This window comes from Hyla sarda, chromosome 7, assembly GCF_029499605.1.
Source record: "Hyla sarda isolate aHylSar1 chromosome 7, aHylSar1.hap1, whole genome shotgun sequence".
NCBI classification, from domain to species: domain Eukaryota; kingdom Metazoa; phylum Chordata; class Amphibia; order Anura; family Hylidae; genus Hyla; species Hyla sarda.
This window is the reverse complement of record NC_079195.1, coordinates 80455715-80479101: the sequence shown is the minus strand read 5'-3', so window position 1 is coordinate 80479101 and position 23387 is coordinate 80455715. Positions and strand designations below refer to the sequence as shown.

The window sequence follows — 23387 nt, the reverse complement described above, 5'->3', positions numbered from 1 at the left end:
CGCGTACTGGCGGAGTGCAGGGCAGGGACGGTGTGAGGTAGATTTTTCAAATCCATGCAAAAGTCGGACCGCGGTCCGACTTTTGCATGGGTTTGAAAAATCCACCTTACACCGGCTCACCTTGTCAGTGGGAGGAGCTTGAGACACCGCTGGCCAGCAGGGTCACGAGCGTGCCTGGCAGGGATGCACGCACAACGCTCGCTCCCACCTGTCTGCTTGACAGGCGGGAGCTGCGCTGAGTATCAGAGTTCGGACTCGGCCGGCGTGAGTCCGAAATCACCAAAAAAAGGGACTCCTAGGGAGACCCCTAGTGGCCAAAAGTTTAAACACACAAAAAAAACATAGAAGAATACATTTTTTATTAATAGAACCCTATTAGTAAATTGTTTTATATATAATAAACTATAAAATATTTTTAAAAAATTTGGATGAGAGGTACTCTTTAAATTATATCCAGTAACACTATTCACTGAAATGTGTTGCTCTATCATTGTAGCCAAATATTATATAGATTTCATTGACCCACATGGGCCTCTCTTTGTCATTGAGGAACATGTGGTCATGATGATCAAACATATGTTTATAAATATTTTTGTGTGTAATATAATTGTACAGATGAATACGTACATCGGACATTTATAATAAATGTATCATTGGGAGTTTGAAAAATATTTTTTTATATATATATTTTTTTTATATTTTTTTGTCTCCATGTGTTGTGCAGGTAAATATTTTTTTTTCTTTTAGTAGCTTTTTCAAGAAGAAGTGACTGCAGAGTTGTGCAGGTAGATTACTGACTGGGGCTCTAGAATGGTGTCTGCCCCCTGAGGTTATGTACATGTTTTACGGCTCTAAAAAGAAAGGCATTTTTTTTTCTAAAGCAAAAAATCTGACATTTTTTTGAGTCGTTAAGTACAGGCGTTTCTTTGGATGCATTTTAAAGGGATATTCCAGTGTTCTTTCTTGCTTCTGAGAAGAGCTTGGTGCAGGACCTGCCTGCTCAACCAATCACTGGCCATAGCGGTGTTCCTTAGTGGAGATTGCTGGACCAAAAGGAGACAGACTGAAGCTTTGGGGGATTTTGGGTAGGCAAGTATAGCTGCCCTAGCAACATATAATAATTTTTTTTCAAATGCTGGATAAAGCCATCTTTTTGGCCCTACGAAAAAAAAAATTGCTCTTTTCAGTTGTGATTTATTTTGGCTTGTTTACAGCTGGAACATGTTTTGACTGGTAAGGCTAGGTTAACATTGCCGTTTGCATCCAATAAGGGTCCAATTGGCTCTTTTTTTTTTCTTGAGCTGATCAGACACGTGTTGGCTGAAGGCTGTCCGGGCATGCTGGGAGTTGTAGTTTTGCAACAGCTGGAAAACACTGTGGAAAACACTGATGTAGATGGTAGAATTGCAGAACTAATTGTGGTTATGTGTTTCATAATCCTGAACCCCATTGCTCTGCGGGGTGTTCCTTTATGCTCGGGTAATTGTGACATTGCTTTTGTTTGGCTTGTGGTTTTGTTTTGCTGGTGTGAGCAGTTTTGTCTGAAAAGGGAACATAAAATGAAAGCCTTGTGATAAACAAGTTGTGATTTAATTGCATTGTAATGTGGATGTTTATAGGAGGTTTTAGAATGATGCTTTAAATACAGCGGTTCGGGCTGATGGGATTTTTGTTGCTTACAGCATTAATATTCTATGGAAGCGATTTGCAATAAAAAGGGCAGACAAAATGTACTGTATATAAAATACTGGATCAGAGTGGTCTGTATTAATGGAGATGTGACTGGCGAGTTGATGTGATAGGACTGAGTACCAAACAGACTTTAGGTCTCTACATCATACCGGCTCCGTCGGACTCCATGGAACAGATAGACTCTCACCTAGAGGCAAGATTCTAGGGGAGAATACCTCTGTATATACAACATCTGATGGAGCATGCCTCAATATTATGCAGAATCCTATCAGAGTAAAATCTCCATAAGCCTCCATATGTCATCAGATTCCCAAACCCTTGTCAGGCACGCAAATATAATCCGCTATAAAAGGAAAAGCATTGGATGTTTTTTTATTTATTTATTTATTTATTGTTTATTTATTTATTTTTTAATTCCTTAGCTACAACTATCTAAGGAGAGCTGGGTTGTGTAGTCATCTGCAAACATCTCTTATGTCTATTTTTCGTTTAATAGATCTTATGAAAATCCCATTTTAAAAATGCTATCTAGATCTAAAAAAAGATGGTCTCTACTGTTAAAGGGGTACTCCAGTGAAAAACTTTTTTTTTATTTTTTTATTTTTTTTTAATCACACTGGTGCCAGAAAGTTTAACAGATATTTGTAAATTACTTCTATTAAAAAATCTTAATCCTTCCAGTACTTATCAGCTGCTGTATACTACAGAGGAAGTTATTTTCTTTTTGAATTTCTTTCCAGTCTGACCACAGTGCTCTCTGCTGACACCTCTGTCCATGTCAGGAACGGTCCAGAGCAGGATAGGTTTGCTATGGGGATTTGCTCCTATTTTGGACAGTTCCTGACATGGACAGAGGTGTCAGCAGAGAGCACTGTGGTCAGACTGGAAAGAAATTCTAAAAGAAAAGAACTTCCTCTGTAGTATACAGCAGATGATAAGTACTGGAAGGATTAAGATTTTTAAATAGTAGTAATAAGGTTTTAATTCTAAATATGTTTTAGAGGGATTATCCAAAATTAGAAAAATAGAGATAGTATCTTCAAAAAAAAAAAAAAAAAACTGCCATACCAGTCCTCAGGTTGTGTGTGGCATTGCAGTTCACTTCCATTGAAATGAAGGAAGCCAAGTTGTAATACCACACATAACCTGAGGACAAGTATGGTGCTGTTTTTGGAAGAAATAAGCTGTGTTTTTCTATTCCCAGATTAATAGTTGTCACTGTACATGTTAAAGGGTACCTCTCATCAAATAAACTTTTGATATATTTTAGATTAATGAATGTTGAATAACTTTCCAGTAGCATGTTAATGAAAAATATGCTTCTTTCTTTTGTATTTTTCCCGATCAGTCCTGTCAGCAAACATTTCTGACTCATGCTGGAGTCCTAAACACTCAGAGCTGCCAGCCTGCTTTGTTCACAGCCAAACAGGCTGTGAACAAAGCAGGCTGGCAGCTCTGATTGTTCTCCTTTGTGAACAAAGCAGACTGGCAGCTCGTAGTGTTTAGGACTCCAGCATGAGTCTGAAATGCTTGCTGCCAGGACTGGTAGGGAGACCCCTAGTGGTCATTTCTTCAAAGTGGAAAATTAAATAGAAAGAAGCATATTTTTTAATAACATGCAATTGTAAAGTTATTCTGCATACATTAATCTATAATATATCAAAAGTTTTTTTGATGAGAGGTACCCTTTAACTCCCTTCCCTTCATGGGCTGCAGCACTTGGTAAACTCTAATCCTATTCTAATTTTGATAAACTGTATCTTTAATAATCTCTAATCCTAGAAAAGGGTATGGTTGTAGAATTAGATTGGTCATGTTGCAACAGAATAAATATAGGATTGTATGTGTCCTCAGATGATATTTTCAAATCTACTTAAAGGGGTATTCCGGGAAAAAACATTTTATCCCCTAATCAATTCTATGCAGGGACTGCATCTCTAGTTTCAGAAACCTCTGGGTTTCCGGGACTGGGGATGTGACGCCACTCCCCCTCCATTCATGTCTATGGGAGGGGGCGTGTCGTTATTCACGCCCCCTCCCATAGACATGAATGGAGGGGGGGTGGCGTGACGTCATGTCCCTGGTCCCGGAAACCCGGAGGTTTCCGAAACTAGAGACGCAGTCCCTGCATAGAATGCAGGTGCTGCAGGGAGAGCGCGGGTCCCAGCAGCGGGCCCTCCGCGATCAGACATCTTATCCCCTATCCTTTGGATAGGGGATACAATGTTTTTGCCTGGAATACCCCTTTAATCTTTCTTTCTTTCTTTTCCTGATGAAGGCGATTCAGCATGCATACAGCCTACCCCCAGACTAGCCACCATCAATACTTGTATTATTTATAAAAAAAAAAGCAAAAAAACATAAAGCTGTCATCTGAATACAGGTTGTTTGTGTTTTGTTGTGGGTTGTTTGCATATAGAATTGTCCTAATTATATGTAACCCTCCTGGTAATTTATAAAAGTCACACTCCAGGAGTGAATTCCCCCCCCCCTCCCCCACCACGCTTTTTTTCTTAAGAACACGCTGTCAAGGTTTTTTAAGGTTAGGCTGCAGTGGAAGAACGCTACATTAATTGCTGTGTGCAGCCGGGAAGCTGAAAGCAGGGCATTTTACTGGCAGACATGGCCAAGCAAGACTAGCCATAAATCTCACAGTGCGGAACGTAATAAATTAGATTCAGCTGAAACCCGCTTCCAGATTATATTAAAAAAAGAAAAAAAAAAGTTTCTTTGTTCCAGTTGGTATATCAGATCCGTGACTCTTATTGTCTGCAAGCAATATTTTTTTTCTAGAACATTTTCTTGTTTCATGTGGAGGCTGTAATGTGGGGAAATGTGATGTAGACAGTGAATAAAAAAGAAAAAGTTTTATGATTTCAGATTACAACCATTTCCTTCCTTCCTTCCTGGTCTGGCGGGAGTGTTAGTGACTCGGTATGGTTGTGGTTGTGTTTCTGTTTTCCCCTGTTTCCAGACGCCGGTAGATCGATCTTAGTGGGTAATGGGGGAAATAGCAATATTCTCTTTAAAATATGTCAAAATTCATTTACTTAGTATTATTACAGTATTCCATGCATCAATTTGGGCCCCAAGAAGTGGAATCACTGGGGCCACAGGTGCTTAAACAGTAATCTGTATTTACACAGGCAAAATATGCAAACATCATAAAATCATCATCATAAAACATCATAAAATCGCCTATGTGTTTTATCTCTTTTAGCGCAGTTTAGAAAAGGAAAGCTAAAATCTAGTTGCTATGGGCAACATAAATGCCTGATGTATGGATACCAGAAAGTTCTATAAATCTTGTGTATGAAAGTGGTCTCTGAGGTGAAGCGGTCTAGTATATACACTTCACTATATACACTCTGCTATATAGCCATACAGTATATCTACCTCACTCCAGAGGATTTTGTTGGTGTACGCAAAGAGTGCTCTTTGGAACATTGTGACTTTGTTTAGTATGTGTAAAATAAAATATTCTTCTAAATAGGGCTGGGCGGTATACCGGTTTATACCGAATACCGACATTTTTTGTGCTGTACGATATTAATTTTAACCCATACCGCAATACCGGTTTGGCCCCTCCCCCTCGGGAATGAATGAATTGTCAGCTAAGCGCTGCGCTGTCCCCACATTGGGGAACTAATCATATGTGACCTGCAAGTGCTGTTCTGCCCCCCCCCCCAATTAATTATTAGCCCAGCGCTGCGCTGTCCCCATCTGGGTAAATACTCACATATGTCACCCGCAAGCACTGCCCTCCTCGTCCTCCTGTTTGTTGCGGCCGCCTGCAGGCATGTTGAGAGTTGTAGTTTTGCAACATCTGGAGGTCTGCAGGTTGAAGACCACTGCTCTAAACTGTATTCCTATGCCCGGGCTGCAAAAGGTAAACAAAATAAACTTTAACTCACCTTCCCCGTCGGTCCGGACCAGCTTCCTAGGGAATGAAACAGCAGAAAGCCGTCAGCCTATCACCGGCCGCAGTGATGTTCCGCCTCGGCCGGTGATAGGTTGAGCCCACTGTCATGTAAGAAGCCGGCTTCTTACATGACATTGGGCTCAGCCTATCACCGGCCGAGGCGGAACATCGCTGCGGCCGGTGATAGGCTGACGGCTGTCCGACGTTCACGTCCCCAGCATAAGGCCGACGTCGGAACATGCATTAAAGTTTATTTTTGTTTACCTTTTGAAGCCCGGGCATAGGGATACAGCAGACAGTATAGAGTGTCAGCGCCGGCGGCCCGCAACAAACAGGAGGACGAGGAGGGCAGCGCTTGCGGGTGATATATGAGTATTTACCCCGATGGGGACAGTGCAGCGCTGGGCTAATAATTTTAAAAAAAATTTGGGGGGGGGGGGAATACAGTTATATACCGTGGAACCGCCATAAGTTACAAAAATACCGCGATACACATATTTGACCATACCGCCCAGCCCTACTTCTAAATTGTACACTGTGTAAACATAGCCTAACGCTAATATCCTATGTTCCATCATACTCTGTCAGAAGGCACAGCATATCATCATGTCTGCTCCTCTCTTAGTGGAAGTGTAACCCTCTGTTTTCCTCCTTTTTCAGGCTGGTGTTTGGTATTCTGTATCCAGCTTACAATTCCTACAAGGCTGTGAAGACGAAGAATGTGAAAGAATATGTAAGTAGCACATTATGAAATTCAGAATATCTAAGGCTTGTTACGCTCCAGGTATACTCCATATCTGTGCTGTGCAGGTTTTTACAGAGTTTGTGTTATTTATGCCATTGTACAGAAGTTCTCACTTTTAAGGGAGGCGATAGTCTGCAGCTGTATAATTTTATAGAACCTGTTCTCGTAGCACTGCTGGCTTGTTGGTTTAGTCATTGTGTCTGTGTTTTTCAGACACAATGGGCTGGATCTATGAAAAGGAAAAAAAACTGAGTGTTAGAGCTGTACAATGGGAATAGGGAAACTTCTAGAATACATTTTTAAATCCTGGTCTGAACTACAAGAATCTTCAAATTCCAGTCAGAGATTTATTATTCTTTTTCTTATATTAAGGAACAAATTAGCAATTAGACTAGGATATGCAACAACGTTAATGAAGTGGCAGTCAGACACTGTTGTATGCAAATCTTTCCCGTTAGGAACAATTAAAGTTGTATTGTATGTGTGATTAAAATACTTAGGGCAAGCTTACCAGGGGCAAATCCCCACCATGTAAGTTTAGCCAACAAAAACAAAAAAAACAGGCTCTGACAGAATTGAGAGGGGTGCTACCCATGTCTTAAACAAGGAGTGAAGGAAGTAGAAAGATAAAGCATTGATAAATAAACCATAAAAAATAATGAATAAATATGCACACCCATAATAGTTAGAAATCTAAACAAACACTTTTATTAGATCATACTACAGCTGTTACAAGCAAATACAGGTGTCCATCATGGATAAATTTGTCCCACTGCAGTACAAATAGATAAAGCATAGTAAACAATAGTAATAGTCAAGGGAAATGTATAATGTGACATCCAAATGACTATTAGGAAATGGAGTGATACCCAGGGTCTCAAGTGCGTGTGTGCATATATTTTGACCTGAGAGGAGAACCAAAGTAATAAGCTTCACGTGTGTCGCTCTTAGCAAGTGCAATGATTTACACAAAACGTAATGGTGTTGTGTAGCCTAGAGCTATTCAATGTCTATGGTGACCTTATCTCCTGCCAGGATCTAGAGGTTTTGACTGTCTTGTCCTTTGTTTCTTGGTAGATCAGTGGCTTGGCACACCACTACTTTCCCATCTCTCAGTAGAATCGCATACAGTAGGTGTTATACTGGGAGAGCTGGGGTGTGTAGTCATCTGCAGACATCTCTTATGTTTATTGTCTGTTATATTGATCTGTTCAGTAAGAAAAAACAAAGCATCTGCACTCACTGCTAGTAGACTCTAAATTCCTCCATGAGACTTAACCGGGCACGCCGGGTAGCAGAAGCTGTGCGCTCAGAGGTGAACGACCAGTGGTTTTCGCGCAGTAAAGCACTTCTTCCGGCCTAAGGCCGGAAGAAGTGCTTTACTGCGCGAAAACCACCAGTTGTTCGCCTCTGAGCGCACAGCTTCTGCTACCCGGCGTCCCCGGTTAAGTCCCGTGGAGGAATTTAGAGTTTACTAGCGGTGAGTGCGGATGCTTTCTTTGTTTCTTCTTACTGAACCGTTACTCATACATCTTTTTGTATACGTCCTAGCACCTCCGTATTCGACTCAGTATCATTGGTCCGGATGACTACTATATTGCTACAGGCTCACACATCATACATCTGACCCTATGCTATTAGGTGGTGCCATCGTTCATCTCCTTATCCACATTCATTGTTATATAGATCTTTAAAAAATCCCACAAATGCTATCTAGATCTCAAAAAGAGATGGTCTCTACTGTTAAAGCCATGGTGAATTTTCAGTGAAGCTCAGTAATTCTCATTTTCTATTTAAAAATATAGATTTGCACGATATCCGGCACCACTGAAATTCAGTGCAGCTTTTTAGCAGTTATGTTTTCGTAGTGTATGCATGAGTAATAAAATAAACCCATTCACATGCATGGATGGGTAGAATTGCGTTACAAGGAGAATTCTGTTCAAAATGAAACATGTAATTCTGTCAACTACTGTAATAAGTTGTGCAAATTTGGCCACTTAGTGCAGACCCTGGGCTCACATATCCTCCTTGTTGGCCACCTACATTGATTTCCGTATGTTAAAACCAAGCAGCTGGAACAGAGGCAGCTGTGTGTGAGGCCATCTTAAAACGGAGCTTTCCCGGCTTTATGGGTGCAGTCATTTGGTGAATTGTAGTGTATGAGAGCCATTAGGCTGTGTTATTAGCGCTGTGTTCTTAATGCTGCTACTTTTCTAACTTGTGGCATCTCAGATTTTATTTGCTACTAAATTTATGATTCCCCTTAACTCCTTATGTGCTTAGTTCTTGGATTCTAGAGGCAATACTGCTTTGGGTGCATCCATGTGAAATAACTACATAACCACAATTGCCTACTGATTCTGTGGAAAACAATATATATGTAAAAGCTCCTGCAGGGCTTAAGGATCTGTTGTACGTGCAATGTGTTATTGTAGACAAAAAATACAGAATACTGTACTTGGAATATTTCCATCATTGCCCGATCTTGCATACAGTAGTGTTGGATAAACCATGTGTGATAGTTTCGATTCTATCATATCATATACTATATTTTAGTATTTTTTGTCTGGATAGTTCAATATGTGAATGGTTAATGCTTAACAGTTTAACATGGAGGTTTCCTGACTTATGATTATTCTAAATAAATGAGCATACGGAATTCCCAAGGATAAGAAAGCCAGATGGTCTTGTTCTCACATGTGAATCTTGTGGCAGCAATAACATGCATACAAGAAGAAAAGTTCTTGCCAATAATAATTCAGCAAAACTCCCTTTCGGGCCTCAGAGTCATAATTTTAGATCAGATTTGCTTCCCGTATCCCGACGTGTCTCAGAATTTTTGGCAGAACATTTGTTGGGTCTGAAGAAAAACTGCTGTAGGATTCACAAGACTTGACAAACATGAGGTTGGCGAGTTTTGTTGTTTATCGCAGTTGTAGGGGGAAATGTTTGTGGTTTTTGTGTTGTTTATTATGTTGTTCCTACTCACCCTGTTATGCCTTATCTTGGTGCTTAGAGAGTAGAAATGCCTTTGCATTTACTTTATATTTTATTCTTTATTCTGGTTGCTCTGGGGATGCTTTCACATAGGATGGGTGTACTGCGGGTTTCCTTTAGAAAACCATTGGTGCAGATTTTTGGAAGAAATAAAAACTGACTAACCGCAAAACTACCTTACTTTCCCTTAACAACCAATCACAGCTCAACTTTCCTTTTGAGCTTGTTGCGGTTTAAAAGCTGTGCTGTGATTGGTTGCTATGGACAAAACCAGATGGGGTTTGTTGTTAGTTTTTCTTTCTTTCTATAACTACATATTGACAATTGTATCCACAGTAGCGAATAAGCACAATTAGTGGCCGATTTTCTACTGGGAATTCCTAGTGGACCTGTCCTGTGTGACCCTAAAAACATCAATTCAGGTATTATTTTACTCTTCCCTTTATTTTCATTGGATAATGGCTCTGATTTACTAAGAGTGGAGTGTAGTTTTCTTTGTGGGTTTTTTCCCCAACAGATATTTTTCCACAGTATTTACTAAGGTTTCTCTCCATTTTGCACTTTTCCCTGTGTTTTGCTTTTTTAACACATGCTCTAAGCTGTAGGATTTTCCTCAGCTCAAATCCACCACACTTTTTTTTGTGGAAGCTTAAGTAAATATGTTGGGATTTTTCGAAAATGTCAGGGACACATTCCGTTTTCGGGGACCATTCCCCCTTTTCCCCCGATGGCCAAAGCCCTTTGTTGGAGTTTTCTCAGTAAAATGGAGAGTTGATCGGGTTTTTTCAGAATCTGGCGCACAACCCAGCAAAACAGGTTGGGTTTTCAATAGTAAATCAGGGCTAATGTGTTTTTTGTTTAGTTGAGTAATTTGGAAGATTAAAAAGGTGAATTGGAATGTTCTAAGGTTGAATTCACATTACATTTTGTAAATGTTAATAAATGGGTAAATTTGATTTTCCATTACGTACGTTTTTAACGAAACCAACAAATACAGCAAAAAAACAAAAACAAAAAAATTAGTTGTAGTTTTATGCAAAAGTGGTGCACTTTTCAACTTCATCAATAATACTCAGCGCTATCTAAATGTGATTGAGTCATGAATATTTTACTAAACACCAGGTCCCACAGTACGCAGCAGCCAGTACATTAAAAAAAGAATTTCCCACATCTGTCAATCAGAAAACAGGAATCGGTTACTCAGGGCCGGGATTTGTTTTTCTATTGTCAGGACTGGGTCTGTTTCCCGTGCTGCCTGGTTTTCCATGTGTCCGGTGAGAGATGCCGTCTCATGCTGTCTTAGCTCTGCAGATACATATGAGCACACCTTGGCAGACTGCCAGATGCAAAGTTGAAATTTTAAACCCTAATTTGTTTAATTATCGTGGTGGTAAAAACATGGAAAACTTTCTGTCAAATCTTTTTAGCCCTGTTTGCAAGGATGATGAATCCTAATATAGCTTCAAGAAGCCGTTATCCCGGAAATACTTGCTTACTTGTCTTTAGTAAAACTCACCCAGACTTTAATAACACGGGAATATGAGCCATAGGATTTCTGAAACAGATTTGGGTGCTGACTATTTTTAGCAGATTACAATGGCAGCAATGTGGATGACATTTTACCAAACCTTAGTCACGCACTGCAAAAACAATAGCGTATGGAATCCATAGCAGCAATGGTAGTGCTAATTTATTGTTGTGGATTGTCCTGCAATTGTGGATTTTAGTGTAAGAAATGAAAAAAGACTCCAATGTTTAAAAGCTACAATTGAGGATTTTGCTGTGGATGCACCGATAATCCAGAGCAAACTGTGCAACAATACATTCAATTGCACATTTGCCGCATATTTTGATTTCCCCATCGAATAAACAAAAAAAATCAAATGCAAATCTACAGTGGTTTCACAACAGAAATTGACATACTATGGATTTAAAGTCTGTCCTATAGGTCAATCTTCACAGAGATTTTGTGTGGATTTTTACTTAATATCTCGTTAATATTAACGTTGCCAGTAGTATAATTCATTGGGGATTTTCCATACCAAAATGCGCTGCAAGAAAATCTTTGGGAACATATTCTTATAATTTCTCCAGATTTTATGATAATAGAGACCAGCACCAAGACCCCCCAAAAATGCTTGCGGTTAACAACACTGCCAATCTAGATCAGTGGTCTCCAACCCAGTTCCCCTTAACCTAGCCTCCAGCTTAGTTCACCAAAAATCTAATCCTGGACTGTTGGTGGGCTAAGAGGACTGGGTGAGGGATCTCTGGTCTAGATTCAGCCACTATTCAATGTTAAAGGGGTACTCCGTTGAAAACCTTTTTTCTTTTAAATCAACTGGTGGCAGAAAGTTAAACATATTTGTAAATTACTTCTATTAAAAAATCTTAATCCTTCCTGTACTTATTAGCTGCTGAATACTACAGAGGAAATTCTTTTCTTTTTGGAATGCTCTCTGATGACATCACGAGCACAGTTCTCTCTGCTGACGTTATTATAATAATAATAACGCTTTATTTATTTATTGTTGTCCGTAGTGGGATTTTAACCCAAGTCCCCAGCACTGCAAGGCAGCAGTGCTAACCACTGAGCCACCATGCTGCCCTTAGCATACATCTGCTATGCATGGTTGCTAAAATGGACAGAGATGTCAGCAGAGAGCACTGTGCTCGTGATGTCATCAGTGTTCCAAAAATAAAGGAATTTCCTCTGTAGCATTCAGCAGCTAATAAGTACTGGAAGGATTAAGATTTTTTTAATAGAAGTAATTTACAAATATGTTTAACTTTCTGCCACCAGTTGATTTAAAAGAAAAAAGGTTTTCACCGGAGTACCCCTTTAAAAGGATCACAGCATAATTGGAGGTCTGAAATAAATGTTGCTTGTTTGGTGTTACGAATAAACAAAGCTGTTAATCTTTATTCTGGACATCTGACTATTCTGCGATCTTTTAAAATTGTATATTGCTTATAATTTCCCTGAATATTTTCAGAAGTTGCCAAAACTCCTATGGATTTTCAAAACATGCAACCAATAATACCTTAAAGTGTACCTAGCATTAAGAAAAAAGCTTGACAAAGTGCTTGATAGTGTTGCAGTGCTGAGACCCCTACCGATCAGGAGAACGTACTGGGAGAAGTATGCAGCAGCAGGCTTCACTCCACAGCTTGCAGCTATCTCTTTTAAACCTCTTTTGACATTCCCTTACACTTTATAAAGGGGCCACTGGTGCCGCTCTCCTGATCAATGGGGGATTCTTAGCACTGAAACCCTTGGCGATCAAAACTTTTGACACGTCTCTGAGACATGTTTAAAGGTTTTTTGTTAGAAACATTTAAATACACAAAAGTGTAAGAATCACATCAATCAACTAAAAAGGAGCCACTATCCTGATAAAATTAACGCTGGGCCTAGTGGGGGACCAACAATATTCACTCTCTGGTGGCTGTTGGCACATACACTACATAGACCAACTTGTAGATGTAAAGGGGGATGAATCACTTGTTAATAAACAAACATAAATCCAGTTTATTAGATAAAAAAACAAGTCCAAACTTCCTCTACTGAGATTTGTTAATATATCCAAAAATGAATATGTCCTCATTGTAAGTGGCTCCTAATTTATATATAGTCGCAATCATATTATATCTGCTATAGAATCCAAGTTCATGAATCCTCTTAGTACAATATATACTGTTATGGCCGCAAATGTTGGCACCCTTGAAATTTTTCAAGAAAATTAAGTATTTCTCACAGAAAAGGATTGCAGTAACACATGTTTTGCTATACACATGTTTATTCTTTGTGTGTATTGGAACTAAACCAAAAAAGGGAGGGAAAAAAAGCAAATTGGACATAATGTCACACCAAACTCCAAAAATGGGCTGGAAAAAATTATTGGCGCCCTTTCAAAATTGTGAATAAATAAGATTGTTTCAAGCATGTGATACTCCTTTAAACTCACCTGGGGCAAGTAATAGGTGTGTGGCAATATAAAAATCACACCTGAAAGCAGATAAAAAGGGGAGAAGTTCACTTAGTCTTTGCATTGTGTCTCTGTATGTGCCACACTAAGCATGGACAACAGAAAGAGAAGAGAATTGTCTGAGGACTTAAGAACCAAAATTGTGGAAAATATCAACAATTTAAAGGTTACAAGTCCATTTCCAGAGATCTAGATTTGCCTTTGTCCACAGTGTGCAACATTATCAAGAAGTTTGCAACCCATGGCACTGTAGCTCATCTCCCTGGGAGTGGACAGAAGAGAAAAATTGATGAAAGGTGTCAACGCAGGGTAGTCCGGATGGTGGATAAGCAGCCCCAAACAAGTTCCAAAGATAGTTCGCGCTGACACTAATGCTCCCTGAGCCTGCAGGACAGCTTGAATATCTGTCCACATTTAAATTAAATGAAACGCTATGGCAGGAGACCCAGGAGGACCCCACTGCTGACACAAATACATAAAAAAGCAAGTATAGATTTTGCCAAAATGAACTTGAGTAAGCCAAAATCCTTCTGAGAAAACATCTTGTGAACAGATGAGACCAAGATAGAGCTTTTCGGTAAAGCACATAATTCTACCGTTTACCGAAAAAGGAATGAGGCCTACAAAGAAAAGAGCACAGTACAATACAGTGAAATATGGTGGAGGTTCAATGATGTTTTGGGGGTGTTTTGCTGCCTCTGGCACTGGGTGCCTTGAATGTGTGCATCATGAAATCTGAGGATTACCAATTGATTTTGGGTCACACTGTACATCCCAGTGTCAGAAAGCTTGGTTTGCGTCCGAGATCTTGGGTCTTCCAGCAGGACAATGACCCCAAGCATACGTCAAAAATCACCCAGAAATAGATGGCAACAAAGTGCTGAAGAGTTGTGAAGTGGCCAGCAATGATTCCATATCTAAATCCTATTGAACACCTGTGGATAGATCTTAAAATTGCTGTTGGGAAAAGGCGCCCTTCCAATAAGAGAGACCTGGAGCAGTTTGTAAAGGAAGAGTGGTCCAACATTCCGGCTGAGAGGTGGAAGAAGCTTATTGATAATAATAGTAAGCGACCGATTTCAGTAATTTTTTCCAAAGGGTTTGAAACCAAATATTAAGTTAAGGGTGCCAATAATTTTGTCCAGCCCATTTTTGGAGTTTGGTGTGACATTATGTCCAATTAGCTTTTTTTCCTCCCTTTTTTGGTTTAGTTCCAATACACACAAAGGGAATAAACATGTGTATAGCAAAACATGTGTTACTGCAATCCTTTTCTTTGAGAAATACAGAATTTTCTTGAAAAATGTCAGGGGTGCCAACATTTACGGCCATGACTGTAAGTAGAAAAAGGAAGCACAAGACAGCTCACCGTTCCGATGTGGAAGTCTTTGTTCTCAAGCTGCAGACTCTGGGTGCATGGAAATAGCCATAGCCGTGGTACAGTGCGGAGAAACAGGAAAGATCCACCTCCAGGAGAAGTCCCATGAGGAAAATATCCAGCACATCCAGAGTGTTAAAAGTATAAAGTCTTTATTTCAGTTCCGTAGAGATAAAAAGCATGTCACAGCAAGTGGTAATGGATAAAAACACCTTTTTATCTCTACGTAGCTGAAATAAACACTTTATGGGACTTCTCCTAAAGGGGGATCTTTCCTGTTTCCCTACCTATTTATGATGAACTTCCCTGGATAGAGAGGAGTGAAACATAACTGCAGGATTTACGCAGAATATAGAATATTTGACACAGTCCTGACCTCAGTATCTATTAAGGAGTAATTATTTCAGAAAACTTAAAGGGGTATTCCAGGATTTTTTTTTATTTGACTATGTTACAGGGGCTGTAAAGTTAGTGTAGTTCATAATATAGTGTCTGTACCTGTGTGTGACGGTTTTCTCACAATTCTTCTGTGATTTTCACCCCAATATTTATTTTTACCAGCATACAAAATGACTGTTGTCTCATATTTTTCCCTGCTTGCAATGCGGCCGAGACCTGACTCACTAGTCAGCTGATAACAGGGAGCCTGTCTGCTTCAATGGGTGGAGTGATCGTTTGGTGGGAGAGAGATGGGAGTTTCAATGGGTGGGGTGGCTGATGTGTGGGAGGGAGGAAAATGGAATTGTGGGATTTGTAGTCAAAAAAAGTAAAGTCAAACAGGAAATGCCAGTTCACAAACAGCTAGCCACAGTATTATGGTAATCTCACAACATAGCCATTTAGCCCCAAGACAAGAGCAGATCCTTCCTAAGCATGTCCATTACTGCCTGGCAGGTACGTACTAAAATCACCTTATGGTGGAGAACCCCTTTAAAGGTAGGAAGACAATGTAATAGAGCAGCAGGAAACACTAGCAGAATACTTGGATGTATAGGGAGAGGTATAAGCAGTAGAAAGAGAGAAGTGCTCATGCCACTGTACAGAACACTGGTGAGGCCTTAATTGGAGTATTGTGCGCAGTACTGGAGGCCGTGGCCGGCATTTATCATCCAGACACAAAAAAACAGTCTAAGGACAATGATAAATGTCGGCCTGTATCTCCAGAAGGATAAAGATATTCTAGAGAGAGTTCAGAGAAGAGCATCTAAACTAGTACATGGATTGCAGGATAAAACTTACCAGGAAAGGTTAAAGGACCTTAACATGTATAGCTTGGAAGAAAGAAGAGACAGAGGGGCTATGATAGAGACTTTTAAATACATAAAGGGAATCAACACGGTAAAGGAGGAGAGCATATTTAAAAGAAGAAAAACTACCACAATAGGACAAAGGTTTAAAAGGAATATCAGGAAGTATTACTTTACTGAGAGAGTAGTGGTCGCTGCAAATACAGTGAAGGAGTTTAAAGGAGATATCCGGTGCAGACTTTTTCTATTCCGTCCTGCCCGGGCTGCAAAAAAAGACAAAACAAACTTTCACTTACCTCCATATGTTCTCCCGGAGCTCCGCTACAGCTGATCGTTCGGCCGGGCTGTTTACTTCCTACTTCTTTTAGGCCGGTACGTCACACGGCGCTTCAGCCTATCACCGGCTGAGGCGGGACATTGCTGCAGCCGGTGATAGGCTGAAGCGCCGTGTGACGTATCGAGCTAAAGGAAGTAGGAAGCAGACAGCCCGGCTGACCAATCAGCTGTTGCAGAGCTCCGGGAGAACATATGGAGTTAAGTGGAAGTTTGTTTTGTCTTTTTTTGCAGCCCGGGCAGGATGGAATAGAAAAAGTCTGCGCTGGACATCTCCTTTAAGTATGTATGGGATAGGTATAAGGCTATCCTTCATGTAAGATAGGGCCAGGGACTATTGATAGGATTCAGAATATTGGGCAGACTAGATGGGCCAAATGGTTCCAACATTCTATGTTTCAATCCATACGCCTGCACAGCAACTGTACATACAATATGGTATGAGAATTGAAATCAAGAATACCTGCAAAGTTGATTTTTTTTTTTAATGTATTGTTTTTGCCTTTGCAAAGGTGTACATGGTTTTTACACGGTAAAGCAGCACTGATATATTTTATGAGTTTCTAATCTTATTGTTACATGAATTAAGCTAAACAAATCTATGGTTTTATTTCTCCTTGCTTTTACCCATTCCTTTCAAGGATTCAGTTTGTTCCTTGGTGGAAAATGGAGAAGTGTACATGTTGAGCAGAATAGATGTTTGGTTAAATAATTCATAGAACCTGCATCTTGAAAGCTTCCAGAGGACATAGGAAGCCACCAGGGCTCACATTCCTGAAGACAAATAACTTGAGAGCACACAACGGGGACATTTAAAGTACATACAGAAAGCTGAGTAGAAAGACTTCATTTACATATAAATAGTTTCAGAATCCAGGTCAGGAATCTGTGACAGTCGGTCTGATTGATGAGGTCTCCAGCTGTCCATATGAGAAGTTTATATGTGCAGCTGTGACTCAATTACCACAATGCAATCATTGCGCTAATCTCTGTAATGTTAGGGTCTTGCTAAATACTTTATATAGAATCTTACTCTGCTGTATCCAAGCTAAAATAAAAACAAAAAACATGGATTGGGTTTTTTCATGACGCTACTTGTCCGTGAAAACATTTTTTTTTCGGTCTGCAATAACAGACTGGGTTTTAATCTGTCACTAAGGAAACAATTGAATGAGACTTGAATTCACTTGAATGAGACTGGGCTGGAATACCGTACACATACCGCAGACCTAGAATGCGTCGCTGTTTCTGAATGAAAGGAGCCATGTTTTGCCTAATCATGCAACCTCTTTAATTGACAGTGAATGTGTTGTAAGCATTGTTACTGCAATTGGAAGGATTTTTGCAATAGTAAATAATTGCAATTGGAGAATTTGTATGTTCTATTATTACATTAATGATGTCTTCTTCTGCCATTGATTTCCCTGGTAACTGGACACCGATGTGTATGAGGAGCAGTGGAGCCACAGTCTGTACCAATACATCGGGGGTTATAAGTATTGAACACATCATCATTTTTCTCACAAAATATATTTCCAAAGGTGCTATTGACATGAATTTTTTACCAGATGTTGGTAACATCCCATGTAATCCATATGTAAAAAGAAACCAAAACAAATACGCTCAGAAATTAAGTTATGTGTAAGGTTATGTTCACACAGCAGAATTCCTGCAGAATTCCGTGAGGGGAATCCCGCGAGAGGAATTCCGGGCAGTGAACATTACCATCAGACCCATTCACACTGAGGAATTTCAGCAGCGGACAATTCCGACTTGGAAATTGTTCCGCACAGAGAATGAACATGTTCATTCTTTGTGCGGAATTCCGCGAGCACTGCATAGCCGACACTGTGGCCTTACCGCTGAAGTAGTTTAGGCGGTGGCCGCCAGACGGAATTTCCACTTGCAGAATTGTGCGAACGAACATACCCTAATAGATGCCTCCTGTATGAAGAAACTAATTGCATGCATTGTTCTGGATTTTGACCTATTCTTCCACACAAACAGTATTTCAATCTTGAAGGTTCTGTGGGCCTCTTCTATGAATCTTGATCTTCAGTTCTTTCTATATATTTTCATTGGGATAGAAGTCAGATGACTAGCTGGGCCATTCAAGCAGCTTTATTTTCTTTCTTTGAAACCATTTGAGCATTTTCTTGGCTGTGTGTTTGGGATCATGGGATCATAGTTTTGCTGAAATGTCCACCCTCGTTTCATCTTCATTATCCTGGTAGATGGCAGCAGATGTTTGTCAAGAATGTCTCAGTAAATTTTTTCCATTCATCCTTCCTCCAATTATGTGAAGTTTGTTACACCACACCATGATGTTCCCGATGTTCCCACCTCCAAACTTCCCCGTTGTTATGGTATTTTTAGGGTGATGTGCCGTGCTATTTCTCCTCCAGACATGGAGGGATATTTATCAAAACCTGTCCAGAGGAAAAGTTGCTGAGTTGTCTATAGAAATCTTATTGCTTGCTATGGGCAACTCAGCAGCTATTCCTCTGTACAGGATTTAATAAATCTCCCCTTTAGTGTGCATTATGGCATCCAAACAGATCAATTTTGCTCAATTGTGCAAAGCAAAAGGAGTAACTGGTTGTTTATATAGAAACTGGGCTAGGGCTATACGGCAATTTTGGACATGATATTGGTTGTGTGGTCAAAAATCGCTATGTTGTACTCCCTAAGTCATGCAGCATTGCAGATAATGGAATTGGTGGTGGTGGGGGCTCTCTTTGGGACCTGCTAGTGGCCACAACTATGACCAGAAATGTATCCTGGATGATTTGCTGAAACCCTAGACCCTTTTAGCAGCAATGCATCACATTTCTGATACAGTGTGATACAGCGATCTTTCAGTGCACACAAGTCGATGTGTTGCCGCAGCCTTACAGTCTCCTGTGAAAGTGCATCTTGGACTGATGGTAAATCTATGACTTTGCAGTCATTTGAAAACGGTCACTCCTGCGGATCATTGTCAATTTCTGAGGGACCAGTTCAGAGGTCAATCTCACCGCAGTTTCTGCTACTGCTTTTGCAAAAATGGTCTTATCAGCAAAACCCATTTTTAAGTCGTAGCAGAGTTCTAAGTAGTTTAGAGTTTCCCCTGTAAACAGCAAGAGTATAATGTTCATGTAGCCATATAACAAAATGGAAAAAACTTTTGTCTGCCTGCAGCGATCACTAGGGGAGATCACTGCTAACATATTTATAAAGCTTCCTTTGAAGACATTGTTAGAGATATGCATACAAGATGTGTCCATCCTTACCTTTTCATCTTAAGATAACGTGCAACATAAGCATGTTCAAAAAACCCTCAAAAAACATTTCGTTCTATTCACTGTACGATTTCTTCAACAAAGGTTTGTCGACGTATACCTCAAATGTTCCTGGCAGGCCCATGGGCTTGACTGGGCCAAAAATGATCTACTATTGAATACCTTCAGTCCATTTCTTGAACAGTATTTAGTCTGGCGCAGACAAAGTGTATGCTTGAAAAATGGATCTAGCTGTTAGACTATTTTCGGACCATTAATTCAGTGAATAGATATTTTGTCTATTTTACAGGTGCATACAAACCATAGAAAGTGATACGTTAAAGGGGTATTCCAGGAAAAAACATTTTTTTATATCCACTGGCTCCAGAAAGTTAAACAGATTTGTAAATTAATTATTGTATTAAATCCCAATCCTTCCAGTAGTTATCCGTTGCTGAAGTTAAGTTCTTTTCTTTCTGACAACAGTGCTCTCTGCTGACGCCTCTGCTTGTCTCAGGAACTGTCCGAAGCATTAGAGGTTTGCTATGGGGATTTGCTCATACTCTGGACAGTTCCTGAGACAATAAGAGGTGTCAGCAGAGAGCACTGTTGTCAGAAAGAAAAGAGCAACTTAACTTCGGTAGCTGATAACTACTGGAAGGACTAAGATTTATTTAATAGAAGTAATTTACAAATCTGTTACACTTTCTGTAGTCATTTGAGATATATATTTATAAAAGGTTTTTCCTGTAATACCCCTTTAGAGGTTTAGTCAATGAATTCCATACCTTGTGAGTGTCGCAGGCCAGGAATGTGGTCACATAACTTGTCATGAATACAAGAGAGATGGCAAAACACAAACCTTGTGAACGTCTTGATGACGTTGTAGTTATTTCAATGAATGGAGGTTCTTAGCAAATGCTGTCATACCCAGGTAACTTCATTTGTGCCTTGTTTTAGATCTACCTTATATTTTCATGCTTGACATAGGGGAAGAGGAGAAGTTTGTGGAAAAAACCCCTTTGGAGATGGCGCTGCGGCTTCCTTAGAAATGAAGGAGATGGACTGGATGTATATTTTAAAAGGTTCACAGTGGAACCACTTTATTAAATCAAGAAAATAAAAAAAGTGGAGATGACGCGTTTCGGGAGGTGCCCTCCCTTCCTCAGATCAGGATACTGATCTGAGGAAGGGAGGGCACCTTCCGAAACGCGTCATCTCCACTTTTTTTATTTTCTTGATTTAATAAAGTGGTTCCACTGCGAACCTTTTAAAATATACATCCAGTCTATCTCCTTTTATTCTAAGGAAGCCGCAGCGCCATCTCCAAAGGTTTTTTTTCCACAAACTTCGCCTCTATCGCAACAGGACAGCAGTGCAGCTGTTCCCTGCAACCCAGAAGGCCAGCAGCGACTCCACGTACATTGAGTACCCCATTATCACTGGGGTGATAGGCTTGCATTTATATGACTCAAGGTGAGCGGCCATCTATATGGTCTCCTCTGTTAACCCTTGAATCCACTACTCCTGTTACCATGGGTAATGCGCTAGGCGCCGGTATCGGTCTCTTCACTTTTGAGATCGCTATTTCATTCATGAGACTGTTTTTTTTTTCTTTTTTCCCCCTCTAATTACAATAAGTTGATTTTGTAAACTATAGGAGGAAATAAGAAAATAAAAAATTCTGTCAGAACATCTCTCCATGGAGACTGGATATATTTTTCTCCTATTTTGAATGATAAAATTACATTTTGCTAGGATACAGAAACTAGGCTGATGCGTCGGTTACTGCGTTACCATGGAAACTAGCGTAAATGAAGCTTGATGGTAAGGTGAAAATTAGCCTTCCTGCTAGTGTTAGCTTCTAGCCTTGAAATAATCAATCATATTTAAAGGAACGCCTCTAAAGGAGAGAAGTTATTCATTTTTATTTTGATTATTTTTATATATTTGTATTATTTTATGATTTTATTTCTGTGACTGCGTAATGAGTCTTTATTGCTTTTTTATTTTTATTTTTTTTACTAGTTTGTAATATCATTATCGTTTGCATTTAACATTGACTATTGAATGTAAGGTCGGTTGAAACCTCATAAAGAAATCTATATGTTTTTTGATATTCGGTTGTAATAAATATGCATACATTTTGCCACCTTGTATGTAACATTGTGTCTTTTTGTATTGTTAGACAGTGTTTGCAAATGCCAAAACCATTACCGGGATGAGGGTTTAGATCTTGGAGACTGTGCGGATGACCTCTCGGATGCAGTTGCTATGTGCGGCATACTTTGGTTACTGTTGCTAGGTATTTGGAGCCTTCGGGGAGAATGAATGCAGCAGATCTATATGTAGCTTGGGAACAAGAGCTGAAAGAGCAAAATATAGAAGTATGGGAAAAGCATAGCACATACATCAACACAATTCGAACATAGCGTTGAATGTGGAAGTGACCCAAGGGTCAAGGCTCTGGGAGACTAGGAAGGGAGTTGTGAATGCTAATGGTATTTGTAGACTATATAGAAAAACATAGACTATTAAAGACAGAATAAGTGATTCTGCATGAATAGGACCTGTATATGGACAATGGGGGAGATTTATCAAAACATGTGCAGAGGAAAAGTTGTTCAGTTGCCCATAGCAACCAATCAGATCGCTGCTTTCATTTTGCAGAGGCCTTGTTAAAATGAAAGAAGCGATCTGATTGGTTGCTATGGGCAACTGGGCAACTTTTCCTCTGCACAGGTTTTGATAAATCTCCCCCCCAATATGTTTAATGGAATAAAAAGCAAAAGAAGAACATATTGATTATGAAGATTTGTCATTTACATAACATCAATAGACTGTCTGAAGCCCTGTTTCCCAACCAATGTGCCTCCAGCTGTTGTAAAACTACACCTCCCAGCATGGCCGGACAGCCTTTGGCTGTCCGGGCATGCTGGGAGGTGTAGTTTTACAACAGCTGGAGGCATACTGGTTGGAAAACACTTGTCTAAAATATAATTTCGCCTACTAAGACAATGGGGAGAGTTATCAAAGCCTGTGCAGAGGGAAAGTGGTCCAGTTGCCCATAGCAACCAGATCGCTTCTTTCATTTTTCGCAGGCCTTCCTAAGAATAAAAGAAGCGATCTGATTGGTTGCTATGGGCAACTGGGCCAGTTTTCCTCTGCGCATGTTTTGATAAATCTCCCCCAATCTTCCAAATATAGGGCTCAATCACGCAGCTGTTGTGCTCCGGTAAAGGGAACACGGTCAAGGCCAGTCCGTAAGAGGAATGGGAGTTATACAGAGAAAAAATAGTTCATGTCCTATTTTATTTATTTATTTTTTTCGATAAAAAAAAAAAAAAAAAAAAAAAAAAAAGATCCCTGACGGACCCCTTTCAAGTCAGTGGGATCCATTGGGACCTAGCTGTGTCAGTTGTGCTTCAAGCAGCCATTCTGGGTCTGTTCGGCGCACAAGAAAGGAGTTGAATGGCCACAGAATTTGTCTGACCACAACGACAGTGTAAACTTGGCTTAAAAGATGCATGCAATGACGAAAACCATCTGTATAAATCGCCATATTGTTTCTAAAATAGTTGGATATGTCCAACAGAGATCAACATTGTTGAATTCTAAGGATCGTTTGTATCAAGGTGAAACGTCTGTGTGTCCTTACACTGATAAAGTGTGTCTTATTGCGTCAGATTGAGGGAAACACAAGACATTTTTATTGGAGTACTTCTTTGTAGCACACAAATGGAGATATATACACTGACTTTAGAATATGTTTAGACCGAAAGTGAATCGGTCACCCACATTGGCAGGTCATACCAGAGTAG

The 23387-nt window shown here is 39.9% G+C and overlaps 1 protein-coding gene across 3 annotated transcripts in view; it reads left to right on the top strand.

Annotated features, from left to right (window-relative positions):
• REEP3 (receptor accessory protein 3) overlaps window positions 1-23387 on the top strand; it is a 163390-nt gene that overhangs the window by 64903 nt on the left and 75100 nt on the right. For all 3 annotated transcript variants that reach the window (XM_056529797.1, XM_056529798.1, XM_056529796.1), the window contains exon 2: window positions 6275-6347. In XM_056529797.1, the coding sequence (XP_056385772.1) occupies window positions 6275-6347 (73 nt within the window). The remainder of the gene's footprint in view (window positions 1-6274; window positions 6348-23387) is intronic.